The sequence below is a fragment of the Anser cygnoides genome, chromosome 3, assembly GCF_040182565.1.
Source record: "Anser cygnoides isolate HZ-2024a breed goose chromosome 3, Taihu_goose_T2T_genome, whole genome shotgun sequence".
NCBI lineage: Eukaryota > Metazoa > Chordata > Aves > Anseriformes > Anatidae > Anser > Anser cygnoides.
This window is the reverse complement of record NC_089875.1, coordinates 57,638,269-57,663,181: the sequence shown is the minus strand read 5'-3', so window position 1 is coordinate 57,663,181 and position 24,913 is coordinate 57,638,269. Positions and strand designations below refer to the sequence as shown.

Here is a 24,913-nt window from a genome sequence, read left to right as displayed (position 1 = left end):
TGAACACTTCCAGGGATGGGGTATCAAAAGTAGTACACTCTGTGCCTTGGAGTACAGGAATCTACTCCTGCTTACGTTGACTTCAGCCACAAAACTCTTGCAGAGCTCAGCATGAGCACAACTTGCAGCACGTCTGTGTGTGGAGTATGTGGCACCGACTGTAGTCAAAAACGAGATGACCACTGAACTGTTACAGTTCTCTCTTTGGCCTCTAGGAATTGTGCTCATGGTTACAGCAATAGGGATATTAGGGATACAAGACTTGATGATATCAAGGACACAAATAGTAGTATGGCACAAACACAGTAACACCATTATATTACGGTACTGTCATTGAGCATTTATGCTGAGATGGCTTAATGTGATTAGACCGTGGTTTTTAATGAATGGAGCCTGAATAGAATAATCTTTTCTGAAGTAGATGTGTGATGGTGCTAGGATACTCTTGAAAGACAATTACCTTGGTTTAAGGAAGAGATGTATGGATAGCATATATGTACCCAAAGCCACAATTGTGCAAAATTAAATACAGATATATTTGACCCGCAGTTTGGCTACATGCATTTTTCATGTCAGCCTAGACTAAGCCACATTCTAATGCAGACACAATTTTGTAATGGATAAATTAAAAACTTATAATGAAGTGGTAACAGCTAATCTGCAGGCAAAAATAGGTCCTTTAATTTGCTGCACACTAGGGTATTTCTACCATATGCTGTACACAGAATACTGCTGAGCACCTTCCTTATTTACAATGTCAAGAATCTAGAAAAAAAAAATTGAATAGACTGAAGAGCTAAACCAACAGGATCACCTATTTAAGGTCTGCTTCTGTGTTTTACTTGTAGACACCATTATAGTGCGCTTTTAAAGAGTCTTACTATTACAAAGGTTCTTTGTCTTCATTTTGCTTAACTGAGACTCGGTCTTTAACCCATAGTTACATATGATAAATGCCGCTTATTAACATGACTTTGCATGTTTCAGAACAGCTTGTGACCAGGGACCAACGCGTCTCTTGGCAGCCCAGTGCTCTGGTTCCTGATTGCAGTCGAGCAGCTCACAGAGCGTGGGTGTCAGGCTAGCTCAATGTTTGTGTAATGGTTCCTTCTTAACATTATTTTTTTAATTCAAACACAAGTATTTTCATAATTAGTTACACCTCTTATAGAAGCACAAACCAAAAGGACAAATTGTCTACTAGTAACATATGATCAGACAGTGCTACAAGAATGTGTTGTGGTGTTTTTTTTTTTTTTCACAACTACACATGCTTGAACAAAGGCAACTGAGTACAATTTGCATGAACAAGGAAAACAATGCAGCAAATGAATATAAACACACCTTTCCACGTCTGGATAAAATTTGAGATGAGTTGTAAATTGTGCATGTAACACTGTTTTAGACTTTTTCACTATTCTGACACTTGTAATTTAAATAACTGCTAGCTGGACATGAATGTGCAGCTACCCGCTTTTTCTACTGCTATTCTCATAATTCAAATGATCTTAAAATTGCTTTTGTTTTGTTCTATGCCAAAAACATTTGAATTAAAAATGGATCTGAAGAACATATTCTTGCACAAACTGCAATAGTACCACCTTTCCATAATCCAAATAATCATAAGCTTGTAAAAATATTAATATCTGTCATTGTAGTTCTTTAAAAGCAAAATAACAATCATTTTAAAAATAGTTTTTATTAGGAGTTATCTGGAAATATTTCTGTGATTAATGGGGGAGACAAGAGCAAACTTGTTTGATGGTTTATCTGTAATGATCATTAGGTACAATTAATTATCTTTTAATTTAATGGAAGAGATTGTGTAGTCAGATTCAGAAATTCTGCATCTGTTTCAGCTGTGACAAAAATCCACTAGTAATGGCACCATACAGTAAAATGGGATTATTATTATTTTTTTTAAGTATGGGTCAGGCAAGAAAGTAAATTCGGAAGGCTTTTTATTTACCTATTTATTATTTAATGTCATCTACTGGGAGATGTGATTTTTTTTTTTGCAATTTCTGCTAACATATTGGTCAGGTGATGGGACTGTCACACCAGTTTCCAGCTGGAAACTGGAAACATACAAGGACAATTTACCACATGAAACAAAGAGAAGTCCCTGTGAAGCTGCTTTGGAAGAAACACAGGCTGAAAGCCCAATTCTAACTGCCCAAATACTATTGAGCAAAACAAACATGATTAAGATGGCTTTGACCATTACCGTACCTACTAACTTCGCAAGATGCTTTTGAGATAGGGCCACAACCTGTGGTTTAGAACAGGGCACAGCCTGAGGTAACTACCACAAGCCTCCTGCATGGGGACCTACCCCTGACTCAACGGAGGTTAAGCTTGGATGGAGGCGGGCTGCCTTGCCAGGGCTGGCTTTCTGTCAAGGAGTCCATGTCTCACACAGCTATGATTAAGAATAATTTCCCATGCTAAACAAAAGCCATTTTTTAAAAAATCAACAAAAGGTGAATAAAGGCCCCTTAGGTAGGAAGCATTATTTTTTATTGAGTGTTAAATCAGGCAAGCTGTTGACCCAATGGGATTACACGTGCTTAAATTTAAGCAAATGCTTAAGTGCTTTGCTAGCGTGAGACCCAGGTTCCTGTATCTTGCTAGATGATCATGTTCTAAGTGAAAATTAATGTTTGCGCTAACCTTTGAGAAAATTCACTCCCCATTCCGAAAACCACACCCATACAAGACAGCTGCTCTGGCACAGTCATGCAGCAGTGGTAGTTATTTCCAGCCATAGGAATAATGCAGGAGATGCACACCGCTGAAGTGTGCTTCAGGAAAAAAAAATCTGGTTAAACATAATCACAACAGTAATTTTCTTCATTTTAAAAGAGTGAAACAAGGAGATAAGATTTATTCTTGGAATTATTTGGATTTAAATTAAAGATTCCTAAAATTCAGTAATTAAGTGCTTAACAGAAATCTAGATCACACCGATAACTTGTTCATATTAAGGTTTCCATGTGTATACATTTATTGTGATTCTTGGCTCATTAAAGTTATTTTTCTGTGATTTCCCCCTTCTTCCCATTCACCCTAACCCTATTTCTCCTACTGCGGCAGCCAAAGTTTCATTGTGCCTGTTATGATGCTTTGCTATTATTGAAGATATTTATTCAGCTGTTTGTTTGAAAGGTAAGAAACAAAAGTACAGAGGATGTTGAGGGAAATATGTTAGTCCTACTATTGTCATATGCTAAAAACTAATAGTAGTATGAAAAATAGAGCTTCTTGTTTATTAACATTCTGAATTGAACTACCATGTTCATAACATGCTTTAAAAAACACTTGGGACAGTTTTTCTTAAAACAAAATGAAAACAAACAAACAAAAAACCCTCTCCTAACAGATTTAAGTAAATCAGTCTTTTTTTTTTTAAAGGGATAGTTATTTGAAGGCATGATGAAAATGAGGCAACGTTACAGAATTTGTAGTGGATGGAAAGGAGCGAGGAAAATGATGCAGCTGGTTTATGGCCATGCCACCAGTTGCTAGCTGTAGACCTTGCTGTTGGCCATTCAGCCTATGTGATGGCTCCTCTGGACCAAATGCCATTGTGATGTCCCCAGTAGTGTTCTGGTTGTCACCTGGTGGGAGTTGCCAGAAACTCATCACATGAGTGAGATCCATGAAAGGCATGCTGGTAGTTTCAGCTGCTGTCTCTGTCTCCTTGTGCACTGCGTACTTGTGAATATCACCTACAGGCCCTGAGGAAGCTTCTTCCAGACTGATTTTGTGGAGAGACTGAGGTTCTGGTAATGGCAGGTCCTCTAGAAGATGGACATTGTAACCTTTAACATCCACTCTGATTGGAAGATTTTTGAGGGATCCTGCTGCAAATGAGGTAGAACTAAGGTCATATTTATTAGACTGATGAAGGTTCAGGTTGGCAGGAATGGCTGTTGAGCAAGGTGTGGGATGGACAGCTGCAAGGCTGTCTGCACAGCCCATCCTTTGCAAATGAGGAGAAGGTTCAAGAGGAAGAGCAGTTTGTAAGCTTGGCTGGGGATGAAGATGTGAACAGTTGTATTCCTCTGGTTCTGGACTATTCAAAATTCCATTCTGCGCAGAGACTCTTTCAGGAAAAGGGGATGGTATGCTGGCATCTTCCTTCAGTCTGAATGGAAAAAGTTGGTCAAGGAGACCTACTGAGTCGCCATTCTGCAACCTGCTCTTCAGCAGTTCTTGTGGATGAGTCTTCCTAGTATGGCGAGTCAAGTGGTCCTTCCGCCCAAACCTTTGGGCACAAAACTGGCATAGAAAGTCTTTGCAACCCGTGTGAACCACCATGTGACGTCGCACATCTTTACGGGTATAGAAGTGACGCTCACAGTGGTCACACTTATGTTTCTTTTCCTTGGTATTGCCAGTTGGTTTCCCTGCATGACTTTTGAGGTGTTCCAACAAAACTTCAGTACCGCCAAACTCCTGGGCACACACCCTACAGGTAAGGTCCCCACTGGTGGCTGCATGAAGAGCCAAGTGTCTCTTATAACCTAGCTTGGTGTTGTACTTCTTGCCACACTCTTCACACTTGAAGGCCATCTTGTTAGGGTCATGAGTCTGAAGGTGATTTTTCAGATGGTCTTTCCTATGAAAGGTCTTTTCACAGTAGCCACACTGGTGAGATTTCTGTGGAGAATGAGTGGCTGAGTGCCTAAGACACACACAAAAAAAGCGTTATCAGCATTTACATTTGTTCTAGTACACAGTGCAGCTCAAGACTCAAACACAGAAAGAAGAAAAGCATTTTCACAAGTTCTTGAATTATTAGTAAAAAGCCTAGCTTTTTTTTTTTTTTTTTAAGGCGTGTTAATCATAAAGCACAGAGAAGGTTCAAATTGCTCAACATAATCTTTTTGAGTAGCAACTGCAATTGAGGGAGACTACTTTTCACCAATTCTTCCTGCACAGGAATATGAAAACTGGAACTCTGGGATTAACTGTCACTAAGACACTCAAGAGGCAAAAGATGTCCTTGTTTTTCCCCCACACACCCACAAGAAAAGGATTGCCTTCAGAGCTGTACCTGAGCAGTTTATATTTGGAAATGAAGGCTTTTGTGCATCCGTGCTGTGAACACTTGTAGGGGCGCTCCCCTTTGTGCGCGTAAGTGTGGACTGTGAGCTTTTCAATGGAATCAAATATCTTCCCACAAAGTCGGCAAGAGTAACTGTCTGGCTGCTTCACTTCTTTTCCCTTCAACAGTGAAGACCGGCCATTTCTCCATTTAGGCATAAACCTCACAAGAGCATCACAAGTGCTTCCTGAGCTGGCACAACTAAGCTTTGCAGCAGAGGAACATGAAATGGTCCCATAGCACTGAGTGATGCTTTTGCCTAATGCCGATCCTCTCAGTTTCCCTTTAAGTTTGCTTTTTGCTTTTACGGGTCCCAATTTATTTGGTGGTCTGAACCTTGTGGTAAGGACTCGGTCTTTATTGATGCACTGGTGAGATTCCAGCAGAGCAAAAGTTGCAAAAGCGCTTCTACAACTGGAGCATATCCAAGGGTCTACGGGCTCTTTCTGCAATGAGAACAGAAGCAGGTCTTTCTTATTAGCCATTCTAAGGAAAGGTCATATTCTTCTCACTGACACTACATCTTCTCCTGGGCTTTCCCAAGACCTGTTGTCCTTAGTGATATTTACTTCAGTTTACTACCGCACAGCTGTTCAGCTGGAAATGGATTCTCTCTAGGAGTCTAGCAACTATAAGGAAAAAAAAATGGTTGGCTGAATACTGATTTTCACGTTTTTGTTTAGCATTTACTGCAATAGTACTGAGTCCTTCACCTTTGTTCATCTCTGTGTATTAGATTTCAAAGTCTATTTGTTCCTATTATGGAATTACTTATAAACGCAATTGAGAACTGTACTTTAACTTTGGACTGACATAATTTATCTGCTATTGCAACCAAATAAAAATCCCAGAGCTGAGACCTGTCTAATTGGATGGGTTTCTGCACACAAATGTAGTTTAGCCACACAGGATTTCCCTGTTTTGGGCTGACTCCATGCTGCTTGCCCCTTTGTTAATGCCTCCAGGAGAGATTTCTTCACTCAGCTTGACATTTGGCATTAGACTTTCTTAAACTCAATAAGTTTTAGCTTTGGGGATATCAAGCCTATCCTAGCTTAAAGGCATTAAAACAGTTTTTTTCTTTTTTAATGCAATGTATTATTTGGAATTATTATTTCTGTAGAAATAAGAGCTCTACTGGATTCACTTGAATTTACTTTGAATATAGACATTTTAAAAATTCGAATGAAAAACAATTGGAAAAAACGACGACAACAAAACCAACAGTCACTGACGAAATATACTTCCAAACAATACACAACTGTGTACTTCCTTAGCTGTCTCTGTATTTCACTTACGCTTCTTATAAAGTGTCCTTGGTTTCCCTTGTTCTTGGGTTAGCTTGCTTTGGAGAGTATAGTGAGGCTACGCCCACTCTGTCTTTGTTTACAAACAGAGGCTTCCTCTCTCATTTCTGTGTCTTATGCTGTGGCCCTCCCACTCCTTCTTTCCAGACTGTATAAAACCTTCAATGCAAGTGAATTCAATGCAAGTGCAGCCTGGAACACAATCCCTACAAGGAGCGGCTGAGGGAACTGGGGTTGGTTAGTCTGGAGAAGAGGAGGCTCAGGGCAGACCTCATTGCTCTCTACAACTGCCTGAAAGGAAGGTGTGGGGAGCTGGGGGTCGGTCTCTTTTCATAGATAACTAGAGATAGGACCAGAGGGAATGGCCTCAAGTTGCGCCAGGGGAGGTTTAGGTTGGAAATGAGGAGACATTTCTTCTCAGAAAGAGTGGTCAGGCATTGGGACGAGTTGCGCAGGGAGGTGGTGGAGTCACTGTCCCTGGGGGTGTTCAAGGAAAGGTTGGACGTGTTGCTTAGGGTCATGGTTTAGTAGGTGACATTGGTGGTAGGGGGATGGTTGGACCAGATGGTCCTGGTGGTCTTTTGCAACCTTAATGGTTCTATGATTCTATTCTATGATTCTATGAATCAATTGGGTTACTTTCCTTCATGGAGCACCCCTGAATTCCTGGTTCAATCATATTCCCTGTTTAACATTTCCTTCTAGCTTAGGTATCAATATTCACAGTCACATTTTCAACACTTAGACACCTTTTCCATCAGTTTAAGAATTCTAGCTATCATACAAAGGTAAAGGTATTGGGATTAAAAGAAGAGTTTTTACCCAGGAAAGACTGAAATAACCAATGCATTATCTGACCAACCAATCACAGCATAACAAAGGGGAATTGGTGAGAAAAGTCTGAGGCTGGACAGTTTGGTTACGTAAAAAACAATGACAAACTCAAGTCTTTCCAACACATCCCATTGTAGTCTGGATACTTCTAATGGCTCCACTGGATAATGAACACAGGAGATGAAGCGCAGCCTTTCCATGGATAGCTGTTTGGTTAAAATTGCTCTTGGCTTTGTGTTAGCCACCTGTTCTATGACTTGCTCTAGCATTACCAGAGTTACATAATCAGATGAAGCATGTAAGCAAGCTGTAATTTACTGTGTCTGTTGATGGCTTGAATGCAGATTAGTGGTACTTACTGCTACTGGAGGCAATGGACAGACATCAGATTCTTCTTTAATAAAGACTGCAGAAGCTTCCATAAATTTGGCATAATCGGCAGCATACCATACTTTCAATTCTGTGTGGGGTTCAATTGGCTGTGAATGGAAAACAAATAGTTCACATTTACTTGTGCCATTTTTTCTACACAAAATAATACTGTATTGAAGATCGGGGGAGGAGAAAGTACAATTTGTTATCATTACCCAAGCTGCATTAACTGAATCTGTTTAAATTATTGATAACTTAGTTTCAAGAGTCAAATGTTTTTTGAGCATTACTATCCGCTGGGGTTTGACACTTTCAGAGTTTCTAAAAGCAGATATGAGTATGTACAGAGATTTTGGGGGGACAGTAGCAGGAAGGGTGCCTCAGCCTCATGACCTTCGCTCAGTGAGAAGTATTTATCTGGGATGTCCAGACATCCAGCAGTCTTTCTGAGCAATATGGCATGCCTATTCCTTCATGTCTTGAAGCCCCCCTGGACATAACACTTAACTGTCAGGTACAGGCAAAAGAAAAATGCATTATGAATGCACAACAGCTTGGAAGCCTCCTGGATGTGTCACGCTTACTGGGCATGGGTACAGAATTAATATGTGAACTGCAAGTCAAACTTGCACATTTCTGGCAAGACAGCTAAGGAAGTTCTTCACACTTGCTGTCTCTAATGGGCCAGGCTCACTATGCACGTGCTAATTGTACCTCTGCTCTTATTTCGCTGAAGCCTTCCTACGCAGGACTAAGGGAGTCCATACTCTGCAGTCTCCCATCCAGTCATGCCTGCACAGATCTTCTTGGGACTGGACTATGACCTCCTCTTACAAATACTTTCAGTCAATAATACAGCAAACAGAAAAAAAAAGTTGAATGGTTATACTCACTGGCTAAAAATCCATTATGTACTTAGAAGCAAAGGAGAAAAGTAACTTTGGGGTCATGATTTATGACTTCCTGGCCCTGTACACCATTTTATTCATCTATAATCAAAACCAAACCAACCGACCAACCAAACAAGCAATCGGACAACATTGTTGTAATAGGTGTACAGCCAATCTGCATTGTACTTGTAGTTTTATTTCAACTAAACTAAACTTATGCCACTAAAAAGAACAAACTAGCCTGGAAGGATAGCAACTGAGTCTCATTCCACATAATGTGCCATCTCAAAATGGACTTATTTTATAAATCAGTATGGCATAAGCACAGTAGGTAAAAGATAACAGTCTGTGAATAGCAAAAGGTGACAGATAATTGTGTGCATAATGTCCAAAACTGAACTTTTGAACTCCCAAGCACAAGCCGACTTATTAACTACAACCATTATGGGTTGGCTGTATGTTCTGATACAACCTAGTCTAAACAGAAGTGGTCTGTGGTGAATCTTCCAATTAATAAAGGATGTGAAGCAGAACCACCAATTCAGAGGCCAATCATGCATTGAGCTCCTGAATAGTCTATTTAGATGGAGAAAACTAAGCCATCAGGAAGAGAAACTTGGAAATGGGGGAGATATACAGAGATACGCGTCTGGGGCTGCCCTGGGCCCTTGGCCAGTGACACCACAAAATGGCTGCACAGCACGATACCGCCAGGACTTCCTGCCTGGCCCTCCTGGACCGGCAGCGATCTCCCTCGTGGAAAGTTGAGACCTAGTGAATGTGACTTTGTAGGGGAAGCAAGTGCATGAGTGTGTGAAATAATCTAGTAAAATGAAAGCCCTAATCTCAGTTCTGAACCTCTAGTATCCTAATCTTCTACAGGATATCATTTACTCTGTCTCAGCTGTGGTAATAACAGAAACCTATGACAGCACCCACAAGAGATTCTCCTGTGATGAAACAGACAGCAAGCCTGGATTATTTTTACTTCCTCATAATTCAGTGCTTTAAAAAAACACTTATTTCTAGGGATTGCAGTCATTAGATCGGCAAGTACACCAACAGTGCTGTCAGTAGGCCACTTAGACGTATACATACATGTATGCTTTTGTGTTGTAGTTTCATGTTACTGAAATTTTTCTACCTTTATTCTAAACTGATATCTCTGTAAAAACAGTAGAGAGAGGAGACAATACTTCTACTCCCAACTTAACAGAATTTATTCAAAATATCTTGAGAAAATATCTTCATAACCAGCCCTAAGGAAGCCTCACAATGTGACCAGCAGGGTGTGCCTAAGTATAGCAAAAGGCTATCACCTTACTGACCTGGACACTGTCTGCAGGATGTAATGGTACCATGAATGGTACTGGGACTTAGGAGTGAGAAAAAGAGAGTAACTCCCCATGATGCATAGAAAGGGTTCCAAAACGCATCGCTCATCCTAAAATACTCTTCATTTTAATATATAGGATGCAACTCTCCATTAATGCCAATGAACAGTATTGTTGAAAACAGCAGAAAGCTGTTTCAATACAGTATTTAAATTGTATCAGACGTTTCAAGTTATCAATTTGTAACTACAATTTCTTAGAAAAGCATTTGCACATGCTTTCCAAATACAGTATTATTAATCCTGTTAGTTTTACATGTATAGCATGCATCTAAAATCACATACCAAATCTCAAATGGTACCGACTGTATCAGAATTTCAAGCACCGCCTAAACATTGTCACAGAGTGGTATATACTGTTTTACATTGATTTTTTAATTGCTTTATTATTCATCCAAAGGCAAATATACCTAACATTGTTATAAAAGACTTTGAAGATATAAAGTGTTATCACCATTAACTTACTCTCACACCATCACTGTGTGGTAAATATTTCCACAGTAACCTCTTTTGACTAGTATTCTATATTTATTTTTATGTTGCTCACTATGCTATACAGGTATTTATTTAGAATGATAAAAAAAAAAGATCAAGGAATGTTCAAAATACAGACTTCAGTTTCCTAAATGAACAAGAGTTCTGATTAAAGTTCTGATAAAAAAAAAAAAAAGTGCTTTGATTAGTAATTCTGTTCTGATTAAAAGTTCAAGTTCTGATTTAAAACAAATAAAATGAAAAAAAGTCTGGAAAATCATACTTAAAGAGGCTATTTAGTATCCTGTTTCTGAGCACCTGGTAATGTGCTCAGAACATACCGTGTGTCCAAAAATGTAATAAAAGAAAGAAGTGTGTGTGTGCTTTCCAAGAAAAAGTACCGTTGAATGTAACACTTCTAGATAATCTCTCCATGTGCCTACTAGGAACTGAAGAGTGGTAAGACTTTACAGCATTCATGTTTAAACACCACCACCACAAATGATATTTCTTTATTTCTCTGCTCAGTTTCTTCACTACCCACAACAGTATGTACACATTGCCTTTTACTGGAAAACCCCATACACTGCTTGCTTTACTATGGATTAAGTGACATAAAGGGTGGTATGTCGTAAAGCTCCGGTTGAATATAATCAATCTTTCATCTGTAAAAGGGTTGGTCTTTCAGAATCTTTGTTGGTGAACTGCCATGTGAGTGACAGGTGAAGCAATATGGGTTTAAGTACCTTAACAGTCGTGAAGTAGACTTCTCCACAGTGCTGATAAGCCACAAGGGTCTGTTCTTCTTGGTTCCGGGCTAGCCGGACAAACATCATCCAGTTTCCACAGTCTTCATTGGGAGTGTCCAGAAAGTACTTCCCTCCATCTTTCAACACCTGAAATAAAGGTGGAAGATGGGAGAAAGAACAGGGTAAAACCAAGTCCTGTACAGAGGCACATTAATTTTCTGTAACTTAGAATCAGAGCTACTAGTTATTTACCTTCTCTCAGAGATACATTCTTTGAAATCATGGTTGTTTTGAAATAGATCACTCTCAGAGAACACCAAGTGCAAAAGAAAGCAAAGAATGAGTACCTTCTGAGGCGCCCAATTACTAAAATAGCTGTAGGTCTTTGTATGTGTTTCCAGTTTATATTTCTCATTTTTTTATGTTACATAAAGATAATATTATAAGAACTAAGTGCAAGCAGGTAGGAAGATAAGCTTTGTGCCTTAATGTACTTCCTGAGTACTTGATAATCTCAAACTTTAGTGATGCATTAATGCTATGTTTTGCATGGAACAATCATGCAGCTTGTGTAATAAGTCCAAAGAGGTAACGTACAATATAATGACTTTTTAACAGTCATCTCATTTTCTCCTTAACAATGTAAAAATAAATACAAATGAACAATTGTGCCAGAAAGATCCTTCTTTTTGCTTTACTTCATTCTTCCTAGATTCCTTAGCAAGAGAATGCCTCTACAAGGCAAACACTCCCGACCTTCTCATACAAGACAGTTGCTTTTCCACACTCTCTGGAACATGGACAGTTGAAGCTGCATAACATGTCAGCACTGCATATATCTGTTCTAAAACCCACTTACACTAACAATTAATTACAAAACAAGTCTCATTTCCATTGATTCTGGGAACTACTTTACCTAACTTTGCCTCGTTTCCAATGAAAATACATGCCTGATGGTCAAGTCCTGGTTTGATTGCATTCAGAATGCTGCTAGAGAAATGCCAAGGCAGCTACTGATGTCATGTAGAAAATCTGGGACTTCAGTCTCTTTTTGTGAAGAAACAGCCCTTTCATCAGCCAGAGCTGTGCTTATCAGAGTACACTTTAAAGCAAACTGGGCTGACTGATAGAGGATAGGGTGTGGTTTACAATGGCTTGGTGGAGAGGAAGGAACTGGGTGATTAGCTCATCCACGCTCACAAACTTGCTAGAGATGTACCTTTTCTGCATTTGTAAGAATTACAGTGTCACGTAAGGATGGAAGAAATTTAGTTATCCAGAAGAACACATGCTCTCTGGTATCAACATACAAGGAAAATCCCACAGCAGAATAGTGTTCCTTTCCTGGCAGACCACTCACATGAATTCCATGAGCAAATGAAATCTTCAGCAATTACTGAAGCTATTGCTTTCATTCTGAAATGAAATTACAGGAGTATCTACATCTATGCCTTCCTCCACAGCAAACTGTTTTCCAGTCCCAGGCTTCTGAGGAAAGTTCAAAGGAAGACATACAGCATGTCATGGGACAGCTGCTGCTGGCCTCTCTTGGAGGGTGGAAGGGCCTGATATTAAATACAGACTCTGGAAGAATCATGGCTTGTCAGAGAGTCCTAGGAGAGGCTGTGCCTTGACCACGGACATGCTGCATGACAAAGACGTGTGCCCAGGCATGACCCCATGCAGCAAAATGCAGAGACCGGGGTTTAGAGGACTACAGTCAACCATTACTCCCAAGGTGTTGCTGTGAGAAAGAATGTGCATGTAGATATATCTAAACTAGGCTGGTCCTGAGACAGGCCATTACATGTGCTGGAAAAATACTAACAGTAGTGTAAAGGGTCCAGATGAGGTGACCAGCATCTGACCAGCTCTCTACTCTGCTCTCATGAGACACTACCTAGAGTACTGCATTCAGCTCTGGTGCTCCCAGAACAAGAAGGACATGGACATATTAGAACAAGTCCGGAGGAGAGCCATGAAGATGATCAAAGGGCTGGAGCACCTCTCCTGTGAAGACAGGCTGAGGGAGTTGGGGTTGTTAAGCCTGAAGAAAGGAAGACTCTAGGGAGACCTCATAGCTGCCTTCCGGTACCTAAAGGGGGCCTACAGGAAATCTGGGGAGGGACTCTTTGTCAGGGAGTGTAGTGATAGGACAAGGGGTAATGGCTTTAAACCAAAAGAGCGTAGGTTTAGATTAGATGTTAAGAGGAAATTCTTCACTCAGAGGGTGGTGAGGCCCTGGCACAGGCTGCCCAGAGCAGCTGTGGATGCCCCATCCCTGGAGGTGCTCAAGGCCAGGCTGGATGGGGCTTTGAGCAACCTGGTCTGGTGGGAGGTGTCCCTGCCCATGGCCAGGGGTTTGCAACCGGGTGGGCTTTTAGGTCCCTTCCAATCCAAACCGTTCTGTGATTCCACAATTCTATGATTCCATGAATATACAGCAAGGGATGGTAACAGCCCTAAATAACCAACTGAATAAATAAATTGAATTAGTACACTGTCTGTCAAAGTTTATATACAATCACATCATTAAGAAATGTTTCCCCATCCTTGCACTGCTCCTTCCTACTAAGCAAGTGTCCTAGAGCATATTTCTGCCACTATCGCTAACTCAGTGCACACACTTAACTCTCCCAGTGGAATGGTGTTAAGTACAGATCCTCTCGTTCTGTTATGGAAGACTACTATCCTTGGAATCTTTCAGGAGCCATATTCCATGAAAACTTAATCAAGAGCAGTTAGACCAATAGGCAAATCACACTGGAAGTGGTAAAACTAGAAAGCAGGAAAGCAAACTCAGCGTATAGGAACATATCGTTACTTCAGGCTATGCTGTACAATCTAGTAATATGATTTAACTTCATACGTGGAGATCAGAAGTACAATTAATTAAATAGATTAGAAGGCAAGCTGCCCAGTTAAAATAAATATGAAATGTCAAAGACATATATGTACTTCATGTTAAGTCATAGGGTTTTTACCTGAAGGACTAGCCTACTCTCATCATAACGGGTCAGTTTTGTAGACAGTTGACCAACATAAGGACCAAACTGTGTTCTCTTCTGTATTACTTTCTTTGCAAATACTCCAAGGACTGTGAATGAAAAATAAATAAATAAATACATAAATAAATAAATAAGACCAGTCTAATATTAATACAGGCATAATGAGCTATTTCTTGTGTAATTACAGTTATGAAAATGGAGACACCCAATAGTGCTGAACACATTAGTTTTTCTTCTAGACTAATAAACCAGGTAAATCATTCAAAGGCTAAGAGTCTGAAAAGGATCCGAGTCTTTACAGAGGCTTTTTAAAAATGGGACTTACATTGAATACAATTTGCAAAAGTGCATAAAACTCATGACAAGACATTAACATACAATACTCAAATGTGCTGATACTCTTCAATGTACAGGCTGGTGTTATCACAGTGCTGTGCTTGTTGGTATAATTGACAAGGTTGTCGTTTCCCAATATGAGAGAAGAGGATCTATAAAAACTCGGAATTTTCCATTTTACCCGGTCTAATTTAATACCAATGGATCAACACAACAGGCTTCTTGCCATTCTCTTTCTGAAATGTCATCTACACAGAACTAATTTTACACAGGTATCTGTGTAAGATTTGCACACTGAGCATGTAGTTCCCCTGCTCAAATGTGGACATTCGAGCTGTCCTGCCATCTAAAGGAAACAACTGTCTCTCTACAATGTGAACTGAAGATGCTGTAAAAGGTACATTAACACCTTGTGTTCTTTTGAGTCTGCAGGGGGTGGGTGGTGGATGAGGGATGTTATTTACCATTTTGTTTCTGGCCTTTTATTGAATACTCTTTCCTGTTTTGCATGCTTGGGAAAAGAAGAGACAGGTAATAGTGTATGGCTGTTACCATTAGATACAAATTCAACATTCATTAGAAGCCTATCTCCTCAAGAGAACCAACTGATTGCTCACAGTTCAATGTCACACCAGCTCTGGCTAATGTCCTGACATCAGTCTATGCATTGAGGTTACTAGAAATCAGTCATAGAAAACAGTACCTGAGTCTGAGCTTTGGTTACGCTCAGCTTCGTACAGCTAATACCCAATTAAGTTACTCATAAAAACAAGCCAGTGTTAGTACAGCCAGTGGCCTCCTCTTTCTCAAATGTGGGGAAAAGAGCAACAATACTTACTCTGCTGATTTCCAGCTCGCAGCTCCAACACTCGCAAAGTAAGGTAATGAGGTAGGGTAAGACGGGCTCGGCTAGGAATAACCCTGTCTTTAGCCTTGATGAGTGGTCCATGGAGTTTGCATTCTCCTAGAAGGCTCTTACCGCAATCCTCACACCCTAAAAATCCAGAAAAGAGAACCTGTTATTTAAAATGCTGTGCTACTCTCCAATTTTGTCCCTTCTAATTTTCTCACCTGAGAACACAGCTTAGATTATCTTTTTTTTTTTTTTTCCTTTACACCACTATTCTACATTAAGTCGTGAAAAGATCTGCAAACCAAAACTGAAATAGGAAGGTTTGAAAATAAGACCTCCAGTTTGTGCATTCACTCCTGTGCGCATTGGTAGGTCCTGATTCCAAAGATTTATACAAAGCTCATTCTGAGGTGTTGCAAACAGTCCCTTTGGAGACTAGGATGGCAGGAAAACTGGAGCTCGCAGTATGCACACCTTTAAATCAAGGTATATATATTTATATATAAATGAGAAAGGCAACATTACTAGTAATAACCAAAGAAACTTGCAGAGATCCAAGCATCCCAGGAAAGATCACTGTGACTTTGTGAGCTTACACAGAGCCTTTTTAGTTGGAGATGAGACCCTTGGTGTAACACAGAAATGGGTGTGATAGGAGTTACAGCTGCAACTCAGTCAACCGCCACGCAAGGCAGCCTTCTTAGAGTGTGCAGCCTATGGAAAACACAACGGGCACACCACATTTCCCAGTGATCCTTTCTTAGTAATCACATTTGCAGAACACAGAAACCATCCAGAGAAGTCCCTAATGAGAAATACATGTCTGCAACTACTGACTTTCTCCCAGCACGGTACGGTATTTTTGGTTCAGTGTAGCTCAGACTGGCTGCCAGGGAAACTCGAATTGAGCAGGGACACAACCCACCCATGATACTCTTCAACAGAAGTCATCCAGGCAATGGAGTTACACGGGGCGATGGGAAAAACACTGCACGAAACCTTTTTATAGACAGTAGAAACCAAACCAGTGAGCCAACAATGCTTTATGATTGAGCTAAGAGGAAAAGATGATGTTGGTCATCCGTGACCACCTTGCTTTGTTTTACTTCTGACAACTCTAGTGAGCAAGTCTATTCAAGTAAGTGTCAGTAAGCAATGGAAGGGGGAAGCCAAGACAGCCAAGAGAGTTCAAGGGAGCCACAGGAAGCTGTAGCAAAGACTGGGCCAGGAGAAATGAGGCTTCACTACAGGTGGGAGCTAGTAGCCAAAGAGGTTCAGAGAAGCATAAGGGCTCAGAAGACACCGTCTGGAGAGACAATGGAGATGGTCTTTGAGAAACGATGGTAGTGACACAGAAGCAATATTCAGTGTGGCTCCAAATAGTTTCCATTTGAAAACACAAGTAGGCAGTAGGCTAAATTACACACCTCAAGAGTCTGGTCCAAAATCTCCCCAAATAAGTCTGAAGTGTTCCTACTGAGTTCTCTGGTGTCTTCACTAGCTGTAAATGAGGAGGTAGACCTACGTGTTTGTCAGTCTGCAGACATGGCAGGAGTCCATATTTTTCAATACTTTGGGGACCATGTAATAGTTTTCTTTTGTCATGGCTCCCAGGTGGCACACCTGCACTACGAATAGCTGAAATCCATGACTTTTTTTTTCTTTTTGCTAGTATTACAGATAAAGAACATGCCATACTACTGTCATCACTGTGGCATCACCACAAGCCACATTTTCAGCCATCACTGAAAATGCACAAAAAAAAACCCACCCTAAATACAGCTGCAGGATAGATTTTTCTTGTTACACAGCATTTTATGTACCTGAAGGTCCTTTACAGCTAGGCTGCAAGAAAAAAAAATATTTTCATGGTGATTTAACATAATAGGCTTTTAAATAAATTACAAACAATCTATGTCTTCTGAGGGCAACCAAGTTATTAGGGGTCCTCTACCAGCTTCCTGGGCTTACCTAGAATAATAGCGACTTTGTTTCATGTTGCACAGCTCCTGCTTGGAGAGTTGTTGTATGCAAATAGCTGAAAAACATTACCAAAAGCAAAAGGGAGACAAAGAGCCGCTGTTAGAGGGAGGATGTATCTAATCATAAAGTACACGACCTTATCACTCCCTGCCATGCCTCTGTGATTCATCGCCTGAATGCCCAGCTCCTGAGCAAACCTTGCAGCCCTCCCGGGGCAGTGCCACGGTGGAGGCCCCGGGGCAGGCAGCGGGTAGGCGAGGAGCAGAAAGCAGGGGAGAAGGACACAACAGGCCTCCCTTGAACCTGCCTCCAAATCCGTCACTGGTATCCTGTCGGTTAAACCCTGCTGCCATGCAAGCAGGTGGTTTGGTTTGAAGTGGCCTGACTGGGAAGGCTCATGATCAAATACTCCCAGAGACAGCGGTGGCAACCACAAAACGAGCTTGGCGAAGGCCCCGCTGACGGGTGGTGACATCTCTGCTCTTGACTGAGGCACTCGCCACCACCTGCAGGTGCCGTCACAAGCACAGAGCTGACCTCCCAACCAGCCTCCGTCCACGCTGGGGGAGGATTTGGTTTCAAAACAACGGAAATCTAACACTCTCATATGGAACTTTAAAACACACACGTGGAAGATGCTCCCTGAAACTGAAAATAAGGCTAGCACAAAGACATAGTTGCCAGAAAGGTGCCTAGCCAAAACCTGGGACACCGGGGTGCTGGCCTGGAGGACATGACAAAACAGCAGACTCCATAGCTGGAAGCAGATCTGAGTTAGGACACTGCTATAAGTTAATTAGCCTTCCCACCCACTTCAGCCTGGAGCAGCTTGGTACGTCTGGGTTCACGTGCTTGTTAAGCACCTTGCTGGGGGTGACTCTGGGCTGGTGTCTCCGTGCAGCAGCTCGAAACACCCAGACCTGCCCAATGCTTGCTTTAGGACCGCCTGTGTTTTGTGATGTGGAATATGAAGATTACCAGCTAATTTAGCAGTTTAACGGGCATTCTGGAATTACATGCACTGCACAGTACTTCTCACCCCGCACTGGCATGCTGGTAGCCTGACTCTGAATGTATTGCACACTGAAAATTGCTGGGCACAAGCACAGGATTGGGCCACTGCAAATACAGTAACTGCTGAGAGTACCCACTGCCTTAAAAAATTCCCCTGAGGAGTGGGGGTCTTTGAGATTCCTTCCCCCAAAACTAACAGTGCAAAACTATCAAGTTCATATTCTTCCTTGGAGGTAGTCAAAGACCAGCTCAGTCAGGATCCCTTGCATTTCAATGCTAAATTACAAGGCAAGAAATGTATACATTACTATAGGTACACTGTGGCACCAGTTTGCAACACACACAGATTTTATGCCCTGTTTTCACTTGGCTGCTTAGGTAAAACATTTTTTTTTTTTTTCACACCCTCTAAGGTGTTCTGAACTATGAAGCATCCTGTTATGGGAGCAACACACACCTGGCAGCATTAGCACTAGGTTTGAAATGCAGTCTGATAGAAATTCTTCACTCTTGGTGAAGAATGTTTTCTGCTTTTTGTTGGGAACATTAGTATATTGCTTGGTGGTTTTACAGTTTCCCTGCTCCCTTAACTTATATTTACACAAACAAGATTGATGGATTCCATGTCATGTTTACAGAAATACTTGATAATGCACAAGCCTGCAAGGGATTAATAGAACTGCCTCCGTTCCTCTGCTTTGCTGCTACTTAAATGAGTAGGCAACAAAAATAATAGAAACAAATTCACAGGAACTACAAGCTCCAAAAAACAGATCATGCCATTTACTGTATCTTCAGAGCAGCAGTGCTATGTTGTCCCCTACAGGGTACTTGTTGGTTCTTTCTCTGTGCCTGTAAAGATTCTTACAAAGATCCAAATAATGCCCTTTTTATCTACCTGCAGATGAAACCGCACAAGCTAGCAGATCCCGTACCTGGTAAGATTTTCATTCTGCTGCATGCCATGGGGCCAGCTTCTGCCTGGCTGCTAGCAGGCATCGCCAGCGGCCACGGTGCCCACAGAACGGGCTCCCACCCACCGGCTGACCGCAATGGGCTGACTGTGACACCAGCGCCGTGCCCGTGGCTCACCTGCGCCTTTCCCACCGTGGTGGTGCTTCCCCCTGCTCCAGGTGGAGGTGACAGCTCTCCTCTGCCAGCGCTGCAGACCACAGCCCGGCCTGCTTCCCTCTTCCCACGGATGACTACAGGGCCGTCTGCCCTGCTCGGGGCCGAGCTCCTGCGGGTAGCAGCAGCCAGCTGGGCTCGAGCACGGTTAACAAACCCGTGTTTCCAAAATGGTGGCACGGTCCCCGTGCAGTGCCACCCCCACAGGCACAAGCCCGGCCTCAAGGGAGAGCTCATTAGCGTGGGCAAGGCGCCACGGGCCGCGGTTACACAAAGTCCGGTTGCAGAGATAACGGAGCTATACATAGCTATACTAGGAACAGCAATCTCTGCCGGGAGAGCCCGAACATACCACCAGCTCCTTGGCCAATCAGCCGTAGAGCAAAACTTTTTTAAAATGGCTTGCTAACAACCAGATCCTTATCAGGCAGCCTTCCTGCACCTTCTCCAACCTCTGCTGTCAAGTGACATTGTGGTACCTGAATCCTTCAGCGGCTCAGAAGGCGTCTGCAGCACTACGCGGGTGCGCTGTGAGCAGGGAGGCAAACCATTCCTCTTACAACGCCCATTTCTTCCAAAGATGCGCGGCGAGAAGTGACTGTCTGGCCCAGCAGCGCTCCAGATTTGCTGTGCTGTTTTGCAGCATTAAAGCTAGCTCCCGTGCACGGAGGGAACAAAGATCAGTGTACACAGCACTCCAAATCCAAGTCTAATTACAATCATAGGATTTGCATAGCAAACAACAGTAATTTACCCCAAAGTAAAACTGTACTGCTCCATTACCCTCGTGCAGCTTTCATGTAGAGGAACGCCACACAAATACCTTATTGAAATTTCCTAACATTTATTGCATTTGCAGTATGTAAGTCTTGGTTCCTCTTGCATTAAAAGTATGTGAGGTTTCCCTGCTCTGTGGTTTGTTTTGAAGCACCCATTGCTGGACAAGCTTGAAAACCTTGTTCCAGAATATTATTTATTTGGCAAAAATTCAAAGTACTCAATTAGCAAACAGTTAATCCCAAGTTATTTTCCCATTATTGTGGACCACTGCCACACATTTCCTCTGTAAAAAAAAACTTTATGAAAGAAGCCTTACATGTCCTAAGTTTGATGTACAAAGTGCACTTACAAAGGAGCTGAAGCTCTTAACTGATAAATAATTCATCCAGTTTATGTTATAGTAAAGTAGATCTCCAGTTACAATTACCAGAACTATATAAGAATTTTATTAAAAACTTTACCTTCTGATACTTTGTCATGCTACATTTTCTACTGACTTCCAGTCTTTAGTTGTAATAACTGATCCCTAGTCCAGCATGAAAATAGGTGAACTTTTCTTCAGTTTCTCTTTTTTGTATCCCTTTTACCTCATAAAAGAAAACCTTGCATTAGCAGACAGATGCAACTGATCAGCTATGCAAAAGAAAAAAAAAAAAAGGAAGGATCAGGAAACCACAGCTGGGGCTGACTTTGCAATCATAACCGCTCACCTGAGCAAAGACTGCAAACTTCAACATTCATACACATGTGAATTTGTATTATTTGGGAAACTCAGTGGAGGAGCAGTCCTGATCTCATGCAGGGATGAGCAGCACTGTGAGCACGAGCGCCTATGCCTTTTTTAGGGCCCCCACTCCCCAGGGAAGGGAACGGTGGGTGGGTGGCTTGCAAACATCCCAGCAATCGTTCTTAACATTAAGCACATTTATAGTAACATGACCTCATTCTACTAAAATGTAGAACTTAAAAACCGAGTTACTATATTTGGAGATGGAAATAAAACAGAAACGTGCCTTACTGCCGCCCCACGCTTCTGGTCAGACTGGTAAGCCGTGCCTGCTCCCCGGCACCAGGACCGGCCCTGCAGGTGAGCCCAGGCCCTAGGCACCGATACGTGTCGAAGTGACGTGCTCCCTCGCATCGCCCCTGTCAGGACCCTGCGCCCCCACCTGTGAACGAAGACGACTCGTATGGAGCGTACACCCCCCGTGTGCTCCAACACCGGTAATCGGCCCAGGCACCCGCTCCTGCCTTACCCAGGTATGACCCTGTCCCACACGGCTGTTGTGATGAAAGGATGGCTTGAGAAAGGACCCGGAGGGGCTGAGCACATCTCTGACTGTGAGGAAAGCTTCCAGTGCAAAGTACACATGCATTTTCCTGACAGACATGAGTCCAAGCACGTAAACTTTTCAGAACTCCAAAACTATTTGTTATACAAACACATAAATGATAACAGTGACCGTGATTCATTCCGAGTTCCTAAGAGGGAGTAACCGTGATGACAGTCGAGAACATCTGGGAGCAGTAAGGATTTCGTCTGGTGACGATGCAGTACTACCACAGGCACGGTCAGGAAGAATTCACCCAGCCTCCCATAAAAAGCCCTCCTCCCACTGACCCCTACGAGGCTTTCTACTGTCGTCCTTCCATCGAGCAAGTCTTAGGAGCAAAATAATTAAAGAAGATTGAAGGAGCACAGCTGGGCTGCGAAATTCAAAAAGGGACTGCACACAGCAGCTTCGGCAAGGTCTCATGGTGGCTGTGCAGCAGCAGGATACCTGTGCTCTGCTGTACATTACAAACTTCACACAGAGGGGAAATAGAAAGGTTACCTTCATGGTTTGAATGCCTGAAAGGGCAGTGCCTTACAGGACTTTTCTGTAAACTTAGAGAAAAGAAAAAATAAACAGCAGGGAAAGCGTGCTGGAGTGTTTATCAAGTTTAACTTCACTCTGCAGTCTGAACAACAAGTTTATCAAAGTTCTTGTTAGCTTCACTCATCTAAAAATGACTTCAGATCAAAGCATTGGTTGATTGAAAACTAAGTTAAAAAAAAAAAAAACTTTTTTTCTGGTTAGTCTCAGGACTAAAATGTATGTGTCACATTTCTGGTACACCACACTGGTTTGGTTGCTATCAGAATCCATATATTTAATGTACAGTTCAAATGAAGTCACTTCCTGTAGTTTACATGTAATAGCTTCTAATCAGCATGAACAAAGAGACTTCTCTCGTTGCTGAAAGCTGAATACATTTCAAACAATCAAATTGAAAAATGCAGTTCGATTTTTGAGGTTTTTTTTTTTTCCCTTCTCTCCTCCCTCCACTGGCTTGGCATAAAGTCATATAAAATTAGATCCAGAAACAGGGAAGGAGGTTAACAGCAAATTCACAGAAACAACTGCCATTTTTTTTTTTTACAAGAAACAGCCTCAGCCAGTGCGGCGTGCCCCCACAGAACGCCAAGCAAAGGCTCCCTGCTGCAGTCCACCCGTCTCCCCCATATCAGCCAGCGGCAGCTGGTGCTGGTGCAGGCAGCGGCCCCTGGCTGCGCCACCTCCCCGCTTTAGGTCTATGCCAGCACCATCCAAACCGCGCTGCTTCAGTACTGCAGACAGCAGAAGTAAAATCCCACCATCCACAGGAACGCAGGCAACCATCAAGAGAGTCGCGGCCAAACTGCTCGTAAGCACCCTGGGGGGGCACGTTTTGGACCCCCTGCTCTACGCCCCTCGCAGCAGAGGTTTTACCACCCACAGCAGAAGTGGCTTTAATTGGTCTCAAGGACTTTTCTTTGGGGGAGATTTTTGGCAGGCTGGTTGATTTATTTTAGTGTGAGATCATTTAGCAGATAATGCTAATGCTACTGTTGTAATTTAACAGAGACACCAGAAATTTCCTTTTTTTTGTTGTTGTTGTTCTAACAAACAACAACAAAAAAGCATGCATGTCTTCTTGTGTGTATGTATACACATACACACAATATAAATACACACGCACACAACCACACACACTGTATCAAGAGTGTGAATGTGGCCAACAACTTTATTCACGGCTGGTCAACACCACGGTTTCAGTTCTGATAAATGAAGTGTAGAGATTCTAATGACTAATGCCTCATATTAATCTGTTGAAGTATTTCCAACACTTGCAACACTCCCTTAAAAGGGAACCTTAGATTGGGTCTCTCTCTCCTTTATGTGGAAACACATTGCCGTGAAACTTTCCATTGAGCTTGGTTGTTACTGGCCACCAAGTTCAGATGTTGCCCGGAGGAGAATGGCAGATGGCTTGGTCACAAAACCTGTCTCTCCCTAGGAGTAAGAATGAAGCAGGTAGACATACTCTGGAGAAGGAAATACGTGCTTGCTGTAGGACACAATGAAGAAGAGTGGCATGACAGAGAAGCTCTACTCGTCCTGCAGCTGGAGCACCTGGAGTCTTTAGGGGCAGTTTTAACTAAATGAAGCAAGGCACAGCTAGTGGGAATAAAATCACAGTGGGACCATGGGACCCAGTTCTGCAGGCAGAAGTCCTTACGCTCAGCTCTTCTGATGTGTGAGTAGCCACATTAGGAATAAAGGAAGTTGATGTGGAGAAGTGAATACATGGACACTTGGGATGAGTTGTGGCATTGAGACCTTGGAGGGCCAAACCTGAAGAACACTCACTATCTGCACTACATTTAAGAGAAACTGAGTGTGGATAAAACTGGGGAACCAGTTAGTTTTCTCATTCCAAACCTCCTTTGGCATTCTAGTTCATCCAAAAGAACAAAAACTTTAATTCTGCTTTGAGCTCATGAATCCCGAAGAGTATTTAGAATACTGAAATACAGGTACCTTCTTTTAAAAGTTTTGTTTTCATAAATGAAGGGTCACTAATTGCTTAGCAGAACAGCTTTAACCCTTCCTCTGCATAACTTGAATAACAGAGGACACAGCAAACAATTTCTGTTATGGCATGAAGTGCCTTAATTTTCTGATTTCCAGAATGCAGAGGATGCTTCAATCCCCGTTTTCCTGGGAATAAAGTCAGTAGGAGACCCTTAACCCTAGCTTTTATGGTCCCATTAAATTATTTTCCTCTTTTAAGGCATGATGTGATTTCTTTAAAAAGTATAGACATTGGGAAGCTCTGCTTCTGAACAAACACAAAACTATTTCTGTGAAGAGAACATTCACACATACAACTGTCGTATCTGTTTTCCGTTCACTTGTTATCTTTTCCTGAGATCTAACACACATTTCTTTTTTCTACCCTGAAGATTTTCAATAAGAACCAAAGGATAATTATCTAGTGTCTTGAGTGATACTGTACTAAAGAAATTACATCCATCTGAGCTTCTTTAATAGACTGATTAGGAAAAGATTAAAAAATAGCATCAATAGACTGGGCAGCAGTATAATATGTTTTCCTTATGATAATTCTTCTCTTCAGGCATAAGGACAACCTTGAATCTATTTCTCTGAAATATAGAATTACATAGCACACAATTAGAGTATTATTGGAGAATTACATTTAAAAGTTGCAAAAATTTGTGAGTTTAGAAATGATTACAGATTTTGTTCTGCAGATGAAGCACTCTAAACTCAGATTACAATGTATCTCCATAAAGCCCTACTTATCCTCCTGTTGACAGTCATCTTGGTTTGTGATTAAATAAAACCCAAGCA

The 24,913-nt window shown here is 41.9% G+C and overlaps 1 protein-coding gene across 5 annotated transcripts in view; it reads right to left on the bottom strand.

Annotated features, from left to right (window-relative positions):
• Window positions 1-1,680: 1,680 nt before the first annotated feature.
• The window catches only part of PLAGL1 (PLAG1 like zinc finger 1), a 47,833-nt gene continuing 24,600 nt past the window's right edge, over window positions 1,681-24,913 (bottom strand). For 2 of the 5 annotated variants that reach the window (XM_066994220.1, XM_066994221.1), the window contains exons 3-8: window positions 15,315-15,470; window positions 14,117-14,229; window positions 11,130-11,279; window positions 7,614-7,733; window positions 5,063-5,559; window positions 1,681-4,690 (exon numbers count right to left, since the gene is read on the bottom strand). In XM_066994220.1, coding sequence (XP_066850321.1) covers window positions 3,421-4,690; window positions 5,063-5,559; window positions 7,614-7,733; window positions 11,130-11,279; window positions 14,117-14,229; window positions 15,315-15,470 — 2,306 coding nt within the window. In that variant the 3' untranslated portion in view covers window positions 1,681-3,420. Of the gene's footprint in view, window positions 4,691-5,062; window positions 5,560-7,613; window positions 7,734-11,129; window positions 11,280-14,116; window positions 14,230-15,314; window positions 15,471-19,418; window positions 19,599-19,933; window positions 20,100-21,490; window positions 22,251-24,913 lie in introns of those variants that run through there. The other 3 variants (XM_066994219.1, XM_048080754.2, XM_048080753.2) reach the window with 3 other exon arrangements.